Source organism: Rhinolophus sinicus, chromosome 3 (assembly GCF_057876585.1).
Source record: "Rhinolophus sinicus isolate RSI-liver-muscle chromosome 3, RSI-T2T, whole genome shotgun sequence".
Classification (NCBI taxonomy): domain Eukaryota; kingdom Metazoa; phylum Chordata; class Mammalia; order Chiroptera; family Rhinolophidae; genus Rhinolophus; species Rhinolophus sinicus.
This window is the reverse complement of record NC_142503.1, coordinates 89,741,332-89,753,779: the sequence shown is the minus strand read 5'-3', so window position 1 is coordinate 89,753,779 and position 12,448 is coordinate 89,741,332. Positions and strand designations below refer to the sequence as shown.

General features: G+C 40.0%; 1 protein-coding gene across 10 annotated transcripts in view; it reads right to left on the bottom strand.

Annotated features, from left to right (window-relative positions):
• Positions 1-12,448, bottom strand: part of ZKSCAN5 (zinc finger with KRAB and SCAN domains 5) — a 38,123-nt gene that overhangs the window by 25,187 nt on the left and 488 nt on the right. The window contains exons 1-6 of one of the 10 annotated variants that reach the window (XM_074328501.2): positions 11,743-12,231; positions 10,966-11,481; positions 10,686-10,848; positions 7,371-7,509; positions 3,191-3,273; positions 2,774-2,909 (exon numbers count right to left, since the gene is read on the bottom strand). In XM_074328501.2, coding sequence (XP_074184602.1) covers positions 2,774-2,909; positions 3,191-3,273; positions 7,371-7,476 — 325 coding nt within the window. In that variant the 5' untranslated portion in view covers positions 7,477-7,509; positions 10,686-10,848; positions 10,966-11,481; positions 11,743-12,231. The other 9 variants (XM_074328502.2, XM_019718334.3, XM_019718339.3 and 6 more) reach the window with 9 other exon arrangements.

Below are 12,448 nucleotides of genomic sequence, written 5' to 3'. Positions count from 1 at the left end.
GGTTTACAAAAACACCCAACTAGGCAGATTTGGTGCTTTATAAACTCATGCTCTTCAACCTAACTGGTGCCTTGTCTAGAATCCTATGTTTCTAAGGTTGGCTAGTTTCCCTACTCATTTTTCTCAGAAACTACATCAAAAGGTCTCCATTATGATCTCCAAGATACATCACTGTATTTAAAAATTGAATAGTATGGGGGCGGCTGGATGGCTCAGCTGGTTAGAGCGCAAGCTCTGAATGACAAGGTTGCCGATTGGATTCCTACATGGGCCAGTGAGCTGCGCCCTCTACAACTAGATTGAAAACAACGAGCTGCCACTGAGCTTCCTGAAGGGTGGCCCAATGGCTCAGTTGGTTAGAGTGTGAGCTCTCAACAACAGGTTGCTGGTTCAATTCCCGCATCGGATGGTGGGCTGTGCCTCCCGCAACTAAAGACTGAAAATGGCAACTGGTTTGGACCTGAGCTGCACCCTCCACAACTAGATTGAAAGACGACTTAGAGCTGATGGGCCCAGGAGAAACACACAGTTCCCCAATATTCCCCAATAAAAACATATTTTAAAAAAACAGAATATGTATGGTACACTATCATTTTGCACAAACTTGTATATACACAGAATATGTCTAGATACAATAAAAAAATTAGCAATAGTCACTGCCTTGGTGAGGGACTAGGAGATCGGGGGGAGGTGACTCACTTTTCATGTTATACTCATTTATACTATTTAAATATATATATACACACATTGATATATATATATATATATATATATATATATATATATATATATTTTTTTTTTTTTTTTTTTTTTTTTTTTACTAGGTGCAGGCATGACCTTTTTAAAATCAAAGTTCTCCACTACATTTACCTCTACTGCACCACCTATTCCATCACCTGCTCACTCTCAACAGGTGACTGTGTCTTCTATTTCAGGAAGGTCAAAGTTATCCAGTCAAGAACTCGTTGAATATCTTATAACCACAACTATAAACTTGCTAGCAGCCTTATTCTTTCCCCCTCCCTTCGTCTCACAGTGGAAAAACTGTCTCTCTCCTAGCCAAAGTCAATCCTTCCTCCTGCACCCTGGATCTCACCCTGCCATCGATTTTCCAGGGACCTCCCTACATCAATTATACATTCTTCCTTGCCCCAACATTTCAAACTCACTCTTTACTAGGTCTTTTCCAGTGGCATTTAAGTATGCTTAAAATTTCTATTAAAAATAAAATAACACACAAAAATAATCCATCCATCTAATCCTTGCATTCTTTCAGTGACCAGCCCTCTCTCTCTTCCCCTGCGTAGACAAAGTTCCTGAAAGTTTATCTATAAGAACTTTCTCAAATTCCTCTCCTTTGCAATCTTCAATGAACTGTGTCTCGTTCCCAAACATCTCAAGCCACTCCATGGAAACAGCTGTTTCCAAGATTCATTTCCAAGATTCATTTGATTATTTTCTTCCCATAGAAATGAAAAAGGCAGAAACCACTGAACATGTTCTTAATGTAGAAGAGTATACTGAGTGTAAGAGTAATAATAGATAATGAAAAGAAAAAAATCAGAAAGCAAGAATTTAAAACTGCTTGGACAATGGTATACAAAAGAACTGTGCCAATAACCTCCAACTCTGAAACCCATCAAATACCTGTAAAGTAATAGAAAAAGAAAACAATACTAATAGACTCAAATTAGACAAGTGAGGTTTTTGAATTTAATTTAAAAAGAGAATGAAAAATATTGCATTAAATACACGACATAAATAATTCCTTGAAAGACCACTAGATCTCAATAGATAAATAACCAGGGGGCATGTACAAATAAATCAATGAAAAGGAATACAAATATATACAGATATAAATAGTAACAAAAGAAATGGAAACTTTAAAAGAGCAAGAGTCAGTTTTATACTTTTAAATAAAAGCCTGTGAATGAATAAAATCCCTTAGATAACATAAACTGGTATAATGCTTTTCAAAAGAAATCTGGCATTATCAAGTATTTCATCTAAAGTCTACCAATGTGCCTGACATATAGTGGTTCTTCTAAAAGAATTCATTCAAAAGAAGCTAAAAGCTATAAGCTGCAAAATTTTGCTATAGTGCTGAAATTTTTATAATTGATCCAGACAGCACAATCAAATATTAGTTTCCAGGTTCATAACTTAGTTAGAAATAGGTGCAAAAATCTCATTTGGGGGGGCAAAATTCAAGAAGGGATACGACATGTAAAGTGTAGATGCCAACAGGGCAAACATCAAAAAATAGGTACCAGTGATCTAAGAATGGTAACAGAGTGAACAACTAGCCATCCATGCATTAGAAAGAAAAGAATGAATGCTATTGAGATGTTGTAATGATAACTATAATAAACAGTTATTCAGCAAAGTCTGAGATGCTTTCACACATGAGAATTACTCAGTTAAGAATTATTCAATTTGTCAAGGAATAGAATACAATAACTACTACAGATCTGTTAAAATTCAAACTTGTTAGTTTTACGCTCTTTTACTTTAAAGCAGTAAAAAGATAGAATTTGCTGGCACACAGATACTATCCCCCAAGTATTATCAGTCTTTAGTCATACCCTTATTATGATGGAAAGAATCAGAATAAGCTGAATGGAAAAAAAAAACACGTAGATTTACTCTTTCACAGAAAAAAATAAGCAAAGTCATAACAATGAAAACATACATGCTTTTATAAGATGTACTAGAAATATTCTTTAAAACAAAATTAAGATGTCCTAATCCATGCAGACGAAACAAGTCTTACCCATGGAAGTAACACTCTCATAATTCTCCTTCCTGTCATCCCTATAGAGGGACTTCTGGGACTGGTCCAAATGTCCCCATTCCTCCAGGATGAAGGAAACAGCCATATCAGCCACATCTTCAATTTTCACCAACTTCTGAAACACGAGACCTCCACTAAATTCCCATTCCCTATGTTCAAATTTGGAGTGAGGGGAAGAACTGTGAGCGTTAAGGAAAGAAGTAGAGGGAGGGACTACTCTTCAAAGAGGTTAGGGGAGTACTGGGTAGAACGAAAAAGTTACTGAAGTATGAACCCAAGATGGGCCTGGTCTCCAATTAGAGAGACAGAACTCCTGATAAAGATTCAGGATTAAGGCAGCTACTTGTCCAAGAATAGACATGGGTCCTCATAGCAGGCACAGGGACGCCAGCTCACCTGGGACCCAGCTGAGAGAAGTGAGGCTGTCAGCTCCTGGCTGTCCTTCAGGGGAAGGGGAGAAACTTGGAGAGCAGGAAGGGCTGAGGGGGGAGAAAAAGAGGTGTCAGTGAGAATATCTTTGCCCAGTTCCGGTTGCCATCATGTTCCGCTTTTGCTTAAGAATCCACAATGGAACCCTGATATATCAAGGCCAAATTCTTCTGCTTGGCTCTCAAGACTCTCAACATTCCAGTCCCTCCCCCACCTACCCTATACTCACCCTTCTCCCCAAAACACTGGACTCCCTATTTTGGTCAGGCGAATCCCTGCTGCTGACTTCAGATTGTGCCATCGCCCTATAAGGATGCACTCTACTCTGCCAGATTGAACCTAGTCATCTCAAAGAATAACCCAAGTCCCACAGCGTCCATGGAGCTGAAGCCCTGCCCAGAACCCAGAGCTTCTCAAGCTTTAATGTGTAAACAATTCACCTGGGGGCCTTGGTACAGGGCAGATTGTGGCTCAATAAGTCTGGGGTGGCCCCCATATTTTGCACTTCTAACAAGCTCCCGGGTGCTATTGGTAGTGCTGCTCCTTGAACCACACTTTGATTAGCAAGGCCTTAGCCCACATTCTCTCCCTTTAAGGAATTACTGTGGTTGTTTTATAGTCAGCCAATCAGTATGTATTATTAAGTCTACTCTGTGTGTTATAGGAATAGGCAGATAAAGCAATTCTTGCCTCCCAAAACTTCACTGTCTAATGGGGAGGACAGACACATAAGCCTTACTTACTTCCAGAATAGGGTAAAGAATACTATACTTGAAGTTAACTCTAGTTCCCATAGGAACACAGAGGCAGGGACACCTGCGTGGAGAGCGGGAGGTGGGAGCATCAGGAAAGCCTTCCTACAGGAAGTATGGGTGGGTGAGGTAAGGATAAGAGTGCTTTGCAGGCAGAGTGAATAATGTGCAATGCCTGGAGGGTCTATTCTCTAGAGCTGGTGACCATCTGACTCTCTGCTGTCACCTCTGCTTGTTCTTTGTCCAAGATTCATGGTGTACCCTGATCTCACTGTCTACGTGTGCCCCAATTTGGACAAATCCACTTGGTTTTAACTTTTAACCCCATGGTTTACACCTTGCTATGGTTTCCCCAGTTCTGGAGATGTATGCAGCATATATAGCTTGCTTACGTCCAAGGAACAGGAAGTAATGAGCAACGACACAAAAAGGAGGAGACAATGGTTATGGATGAAAGCCAAAAACAGAGACAGGGTCTGAAACCAGGAGCGTGGCTAAAGAGTCAAAAGACGACTTGAAGAAAGGGATGAATGTAGTCTATGCTCAAACAGTAATTTTGATTACCGACTACATTCCAATTGTAATTGGGATTATTATAAGAATTACATTTCAAATAATTCCACTTATTTTTTGAAGTTCCTGTGAAACCTGTTGTTTCTTTAGCTTTCAAGTAAATGACTAGCCCCTCTCAAGCTCAAGAGTCCCAGGGGCAGAAGACCAGCCCTCAGTGCTATCAAAGAAAGGCATGAGGAATACAGCTTCCCCCAGAGTATTAAAAACAAACAAACAAAAAAACCATAGTAATTTTGTTAAAATAAAGAAACTGGCTAGGATCTGGCTAACAGGCAGAGAAGAGAAGCAGCACCTAGAAACAGACAAAAAGAGTAACCTGATGTAATGAGACTCTGCACGTGGAGGGAAGATGACATGGTTTAAGGAGGATAAGATTCTGCTACTTGGGAGGGATTGATGGTAAAGCAAAGGCAGGCTGGCTCAGAATGGGATAAAAGTGTAGATTTAGAGCCAGACTGCTTAGGTTAAAATGCAAGCTCTGTCATACTAACTTTTCGACCCTGAACAAATTACTTAACCTTTCTAGGCCTCAGCTTCTTAATTTCTAACATGAGGGTAACAGCAATATCTATTCATTCCACTGGGTTAGTGTGCGCATTAACCCTCTGCTTGCCAACCAGGCCTAGTAAACAATTTGGGGTTTTGGGTTCCTGCTTTGAACAGTTTTAACTATTTTTAAAGACTAGAATTACATGACTTATATTCCTTTACAGGCCTTCTGAAGAACAAAAAGAAAATTCATTTTAGTATTATTAAAAAATAGAGTAAAACTCATTCTATCTTGTAATCTCCACATGGATCTGCTGGACCCTTTTACACATCCAGGATACATTTTGGGATCTGAGTGATTTTATTTTTCCTATATCATGAAACATTTTTCTATTTCATCATTCTAGGAATTATTTCATTTTTACTATCATTATTCATTAATTATTCCTAATGAGAGCATAAAAGACTAAAATAGTAAGAAAATGGTAAAAGAAAGGAAATACTTAGGATCACGCAATATTGAAATACATCATCATTCTTCACTATTTCCTAAGTATTAAGTGCATTGCCCAGAGTTTTGCATCATCTTCAAGATGGTATAAGACTGTTGACACCAGCTTTTAGCTTTCATTGAGCATAGCTGAGAATTCAGAATTTTTCATTTCCCACCCATGTTGGAAAAGAGAAAAAAATTTGCAGCAGAAAACATTTCACTATTAGATGAATGAGAAAATGATGGAGAGACAGGGAACAGTGTGCTCTCTAATGAAAACGATGAAACTGAAAGTATAAGGGGAATCTTAGAATGAGTCTACAAATGATAATATCCTAGATGAATTTTCTCAAACTCAAGAATCAATGATAAACACTTTATTTCTAATTTCATAAAAGGAATATGACCATCTCATCCAGTGAATCATTCAACATGAAGGACTTCATCACATAATACTTTACAAGATTCTGGACCATCCCATTTTGCGAAAAGGACAGTATTGTATGGCAGTATTCTTTCATTTTTATGTTGTTTCCATTATCAAAATATACCTGATACACAAAGGTTTAATTCTTATTAAAATTTCTTTAAAAATTTGTTTTCATTATCTTTTGATTCTTCTTCTGTAAATTACATATAAAATGACTTAAATATTAAAATAAATAAACAGAAAGGACCTACTGGCAGATGGTGACAGTGAAGACTTCTCTTCCTGATACACTGAAGGTTTAATGAATTCCTGTAAGTAAAGCTTAGAGCAATTTCTGACACATACGTAGTAAGTACCATAGAGTTAATAGCTGCTGCTGCTGCTGCTGCTTTTGTTATTATCACCACAGTGAAGGGAAAGCTGGAAAAGATTAGACCCATGGGACATGTCATGTGAAAGACCTGACCACTAAAGGGAACCTAGAAGAAAGCCTGGGGCCAAACAGGAAATACAAGTTCACGATTCCTGACTCACAATTCTGAAATCCCAAAGTTCTAAATATCAAAGGTTGTTTCTTTCATTAAGTTAGGCATTGAACTAATTTGACAACAAAACCTGACCAGAACATAGATGAAGCTATTCAAAGATTTTATTTAATCTTACTGTAAATATGCATACGTCACTGTCGAAATATTAATGTATGTGATTATGGAGTACCACCTCAAATCCTGTTGATAGTGTAATATATGGCATATGAATCATATTGCCTTACTAAATCTGAAAAATGCGGAATTCTAAAATATATCTGATAACAAGAGCTTCTGATTAGAGATTACACACTTGTGGATATATAGCATCATAAATAAGACACTTAGCTGTTCATAATCCCTCCATGATGTTATCTAATACAGATTAATAAAACAATAAAGGGAGGGAAGGTGAGAAAGAGAAAGAACAAATGCTCTAAAGGTCATTGTGAAGCACTGCTTGAAATAAGATGTCAATGTGAATGAGTAGCCAGAAACGAATGCAATTAGGAACTGGAAAGCTTTCTTTATATAAGCATCAAGACAACAAAATCTATGAGGTAGAGTCTGAGAACGCTTGTAAAACAATATGATACTTTTCTAAAACAATTTTGTAGCTCTTTTAACAGTACCTGTATAGTTGTCATCTGCATTCTAGCTTTTGAACAGAACTGTGGTACAGTTCCTAGACATCCTATAAGCTGACCTCTCTTTTAACACCAGGGACTCAATTCTAGGTCCCCGCCCTTCCCAGCCTCCAGATACTGCTGAGGGCAGAGACGCTGCCCAGCCTGAAGTCTCTCTGTTACAGACACCGCTTACCCACGTGGCCAGGGCACCCACTCTCTAGCCACATCTATTTCACTGAATTAGAGAGCCTCACCATTTTCCTCCAGATGATCAGGCTTCTGTGGCGTTTGTTCAGGCTGGGGGTCCAGAGACAGGAGCGGCTGACTGAAGGACTCTTGCACGGCTCCTGGTGGCACCATCTTCTGAGAAAGGACTTCAGGACATGCCACAATCTAACAACCACAACCACACCAATCAGTACATTACTGAGAAGGCTATTAAAGAGTCCAATAAACTCACATTATTCTTTCATTCACCCCTTTACCAAATATTTAATGTGAGTCTATAATGAGCCAGACACTGATTATACAATGACTTAACAAACATGGTTTATGTCTAGTTGAAGACGACTTCCATTAAACATATCAACATACAAATACATAATTACAAACTGTGTTATATTTGAGAAAGGAGAAGAAAGTGGTGTCATGAGACAGAATAGATAAGACCTACTTAGGATTGGCTGGCCAGCGAAGACTTTTCTGAGGAAGTGTCACCTAAGTAAACACCTAAAGGATGAAAGACGCCAGCCAGGACAAAAGTAAGAAGTGTTGCAGGCAGACAGAACTGCATAAGCAAGGACTCTCAGGCAGAAAGCATGTGTTTGGCACAGTCAAGGAATCCTAAGAAGATCAGTGTGAGTCAAGTTCAGCGAAGGCGGGAGAGAGGTGAGAAAGGAGGTTGGAAGGGTCGATTGTAGGACTCAGGAAGCCACACTTGGTCCCCTAGCAGAACACCAAAACTGGAGCTAATTCATGTCCAACGTGCTGCAATCCTCCATCTTTCTGTTCTGGGCTCTTCCTCAACCCTAGGGTACATACAAGTACTCTGCCACAACCAGTCTCTAGAATCTGCCTATTCTGGAAGGTGCCACTAGCACAGAGGCATCCTAGCAGGTAACAAGATAGAATCGTCATCTCCCTCCCCCCTCATGTTTCAGAACACTCTAGATTTTAACTGTCCTAGTACTGGCAAAATGTGGTACAGGAGTTACGTTAAGAGGCAGCTGCAAACAGTTGTGGCAAATATCACTTCGCATGGAAATCTATGGTCTTGTGTGCACACTCAGAACAAGAGTTAAGATGATGCCAATTATGTCAAAAAGCACGTAGGCACCAAAGAATCAAAGCAGCCGTTGATGTCCCCTAAGACTAGGACAGAGAAACCAAGGAGGAGGGGTAAGGATAAAGCCTGGGACACGAACTGTCTGGAGATAAAGTTGAGGAACAATGTCGGGGATACAGAAGGTAGGCAGAGAGAAAGACAAAGTGTGCTGTGTTGGGAAACCCCCTCTCTGGGCCTCAAATCCTCATGACCACTAAGAAATGATTTTTCTCTGTCCCTTCCAAAGATGGGCTGCATATCACACTGAGAGAGGTAAACGTGTAATATCTGCTGTAAATCCTCCATTAAAAAATTGCTTTCGTTTTAACCTATGCTTTTGAATATTTATTACTATTGAAAAATAGGAAATAGTTCATCTATTAAATCCTAAATTAGGTTTTAAAAAGGAATAACTATAATAATTAGATGTCACCATGAACCTTTACTTTCTGTAAAGCGAGACAAAGGTTCGAACATCCCCGCCTGCAGGACGATTATTCCGCAGAGCTGCAGGGTCTGGCTGCAGGTCATCAGCAACTCTCTCCACTGCCCACTTGCCTCATGGAGTGAGCTAACCAGCTGAGGAGCTTAAGGCTGTTCTAAAATGTTGAAATACCCCTTACCCAGAGGTGAAGGATAATGAATGAGACTGATACCTTCCACTGAAGTGCAATTGCTCTGAAGAAGAGGGAAATTCTCTAACTTCAAACTCTTGTACCCCTACGATCCCATGTGTTTTGTTTCTTTGCTATGAAAGGAAAATGAAAGTTTAAGAGATGATGAGCCTAGCAACAAGAGGAACGTAGAGGGTCAGGTTAAAAATGAGTAACAAAGTACAAGAAGACGTAACAACATAAAGATTTGGTTCCTCTCTAGATTAACATATGATCTAATGGAATCCAAACAAAAATACCAATAGGATTTTTGGGGTAGTGAAAACAAAATAAGTAATTCTCAAGTTCGTAAGAAAAAAAGAAAATATTGAAAAATAATTTGGAAGAAGGAAGGGTTGCCCTAACAAATACCAAAGCCCTTGATAGAGCTGAAATAATTAAAATACTGATACATGGACAATAAGATCAATAAAATAGGATAAAAAGACCAGAAATGGACCCAAACACACGCAGAAATTTGGTATGTAATAAAAATGGCATTTTATTCAGAGAGGAAAATGGTGGGTTCCTATACACGTTGCTGGGGCAACTGGGTAGACAGCTGGAAAAAAATACAGTTGTAACCATATCAAACACCGTAAACCAAAAGGAATTCCAGATGGATCAATAACTTAAAAGTACAAAAAAAAAAAAAAAAAAATGAAGAAGAAACTATGAAAAAAACTCTCTTATAATATTGTAGTGTTAAGGCCTTTCTAAGTAAAGCACAAAACCCAAAAACCATAAATTGAAAGATTTAAACTGACTGCATAGAAATTTTAAAACCCTGCAAAGCAAAAATCTCCATAAGCAAAGACAAACAACAACGTGGGAAAACAACACTTGCAACATAGACGACAGACACAGTGCTTACTTTTTCTAATAGGTAAATAATATGAACAGATAATTCACAAAAAAAGGTATAGGCATAGCCCTTTAAAACTTGTACTATGGTCAAACTCACTCATGTAAGATAAATGCATATTAAAATCGCACCAAAATGGAATACTGCATCTTTCAGATTGGCAATAATCAAAAAGTTAAGATAACATTGTGTCATCAGGCTGTGGGCAAAAAATTTCTCTCATACATTACTGTTGGAATATAAATTGGTATAACCTCTATGGAGGACAATCTGTCAACAGCTGTCAAAATTACAAATGCATATGGCCTCTGAGCCAATTGGACTTCTCAGCATTCATTCTACAATTAATGATGTACATAAAGGATATTAATTGCAGCAAAGCTGTTTATAGTAAAACTTCAGAAATAATCTAAAGGAACAACTTAAATAGCCCTCAACAGGAGTTCAATTATGGTACATCCATACAATGGAATATAATGCAGTTTCAGAGTGAGGCTGCTCTATCTGCACTAACATGGAACAAACCAAGATATAAGAAAAAAGCAAGAGGCAGAAATGTGCAGTGATTTTAAAACATTTGTTTTTCTTAAGCATGTCATGTACATATATGCTTATATAGAGAGTAGAGAATATCTCTGTAAGGATATACATGTATCATGTAACAACGGTTGTCTCTGGTGAGGAGAACTAGGCAGCTTGGGGAGTTAGGGGTGGGAGGGAAACTTACTTTTCATTACAACCTTATGTACCTTTTGAATTTTGTATCATGTCACTCAAAAAATAAATACAGTAATTTTAAAAATAAATAAAATCGCAGATTGTCTTCTCCAGGTTAACACACTGGATACTGCTTCTCATTGCTGGAGTGGCAGGAAATCTCCACAGTGTACCTAATCCCAGGAGAACAAAAGAATATGAATGAAGCACCAGAGCGCTAAAGATCTCACCCCTGCTCAGCAGCTCCTAACTTTCTTCCTCTCTTTCCTCATTGCTCTGTCTCCACTCACCTGTTGTCGGCGTTCCTCTAGTTCTCTCTGTATATTTTCTACCACAGCCACAGCCTCTTCTCCGTTTTCTGGGTGATGTTCTCTCACCCAGGTCTGGAACTCTTCAGGCAGGATGGTGAGGAACTGCTCCAGCACCAGCAGCTCCAGGATCTGCTCCTTGGTGTGGATCTCCGGCCTCAGCCACTCACAGCAGAGCACCCGGAGCTGGCTGAGCGCCTCCCTGGGGCCTGATGCCTCATGGTACTGGAAATGCTTGAAGCGCTGGTAAAAAGTCTCAAATACTGGCGGATTGTACTCCTGCATCCAGGTGCAGTCTTCTTCCACCTTTACTATTATAAGGTCTTCTTGCTCTTGTGAAGTCTCGGCTGGAGGGTCCAAGTCTGTAACTTCCCCAGATTCTGTCATTATCATTCCAACTCCAGAGGGATGTCTCTCCAGGTTAGCTGTGTTACACTGATCAAATGTTTTCTGCTCTTTAAGATCTTCTGAAGGACGCTTTCATTAGTGTACAACCTACTGATGTATTGGAAATCATTATTAGCAAAGAGATGACAAAGAGGTCATCTATACTGAAGAGGGCAACTCAACAGAGTAATTGACTTAAAAATAGGGACTACAAGGCAGCCGTCACTCCACCCATACAATAGTTAATAGAGAGTATTTCTAACTTTTAAAAAATGGAAATGAGAGCCATAAAAATCTGACATCAGGACCAACCAACACAATTTTAGTAGTAAAGAACATTAAATTTCATATAAATAAAAGGACAAGACTTACTAACTAGTCCAGACGCAGTAGTTCCTTCTCTCTACCATAAGCCAAACTTAAGTCAGAACGTGGGTCAAAAACATCACACTGGTCAAAATTGGTCCTGTCCTTCAAGCCACAGGAGCCTGACAGACCAACGGGAGACTTCATTGGTCCCGAGGGGAAGCAGGTTTGTAAGTACATATCTGGACCTGGATTCCTTGGAATCGACCCTGACCCGGTAGACACGGAGACCGGCCCGGTCAAGGTTAGGGACAGGACTACCGCCTGGACACAAAGCCCATTTCTTTCTTCAAGGCCCCAGTCTCGGGGAGCTCTCCTGGAAGACCAAGCTCCCGCAATCAAGGTTCAGAAGACGGGTTTCTTCTTACAAACCGAGAGAAAACCGAACCCCACAGTTCACAACACTTCCTCGCCGGAAGTAAGCAAGTCCAAGCTTTCACAGTCCAACCGGGTTGAGCCAAAAATCCCACCCCAGAGAGCACTTCCGGGTCCTCTCTAGGAACCCCGGAGGTCCTCTCCTCGTATCGGGTGGGAGGTGCCCGCCCCAGGCCCCGCCCCGGAGGGGCTGAGGGCCAATCAGCGGGGAGATGGGGCGCCGACCCGGGATCCCAGTCCTACCTCCCGAAACTGGGCTGTTCCCAGCCCACCGAACCGCAGGGTCAGCGTCACTAGATCGGCGGAGAAAACGGAGGTACCTTCCTTCCCCACCCAA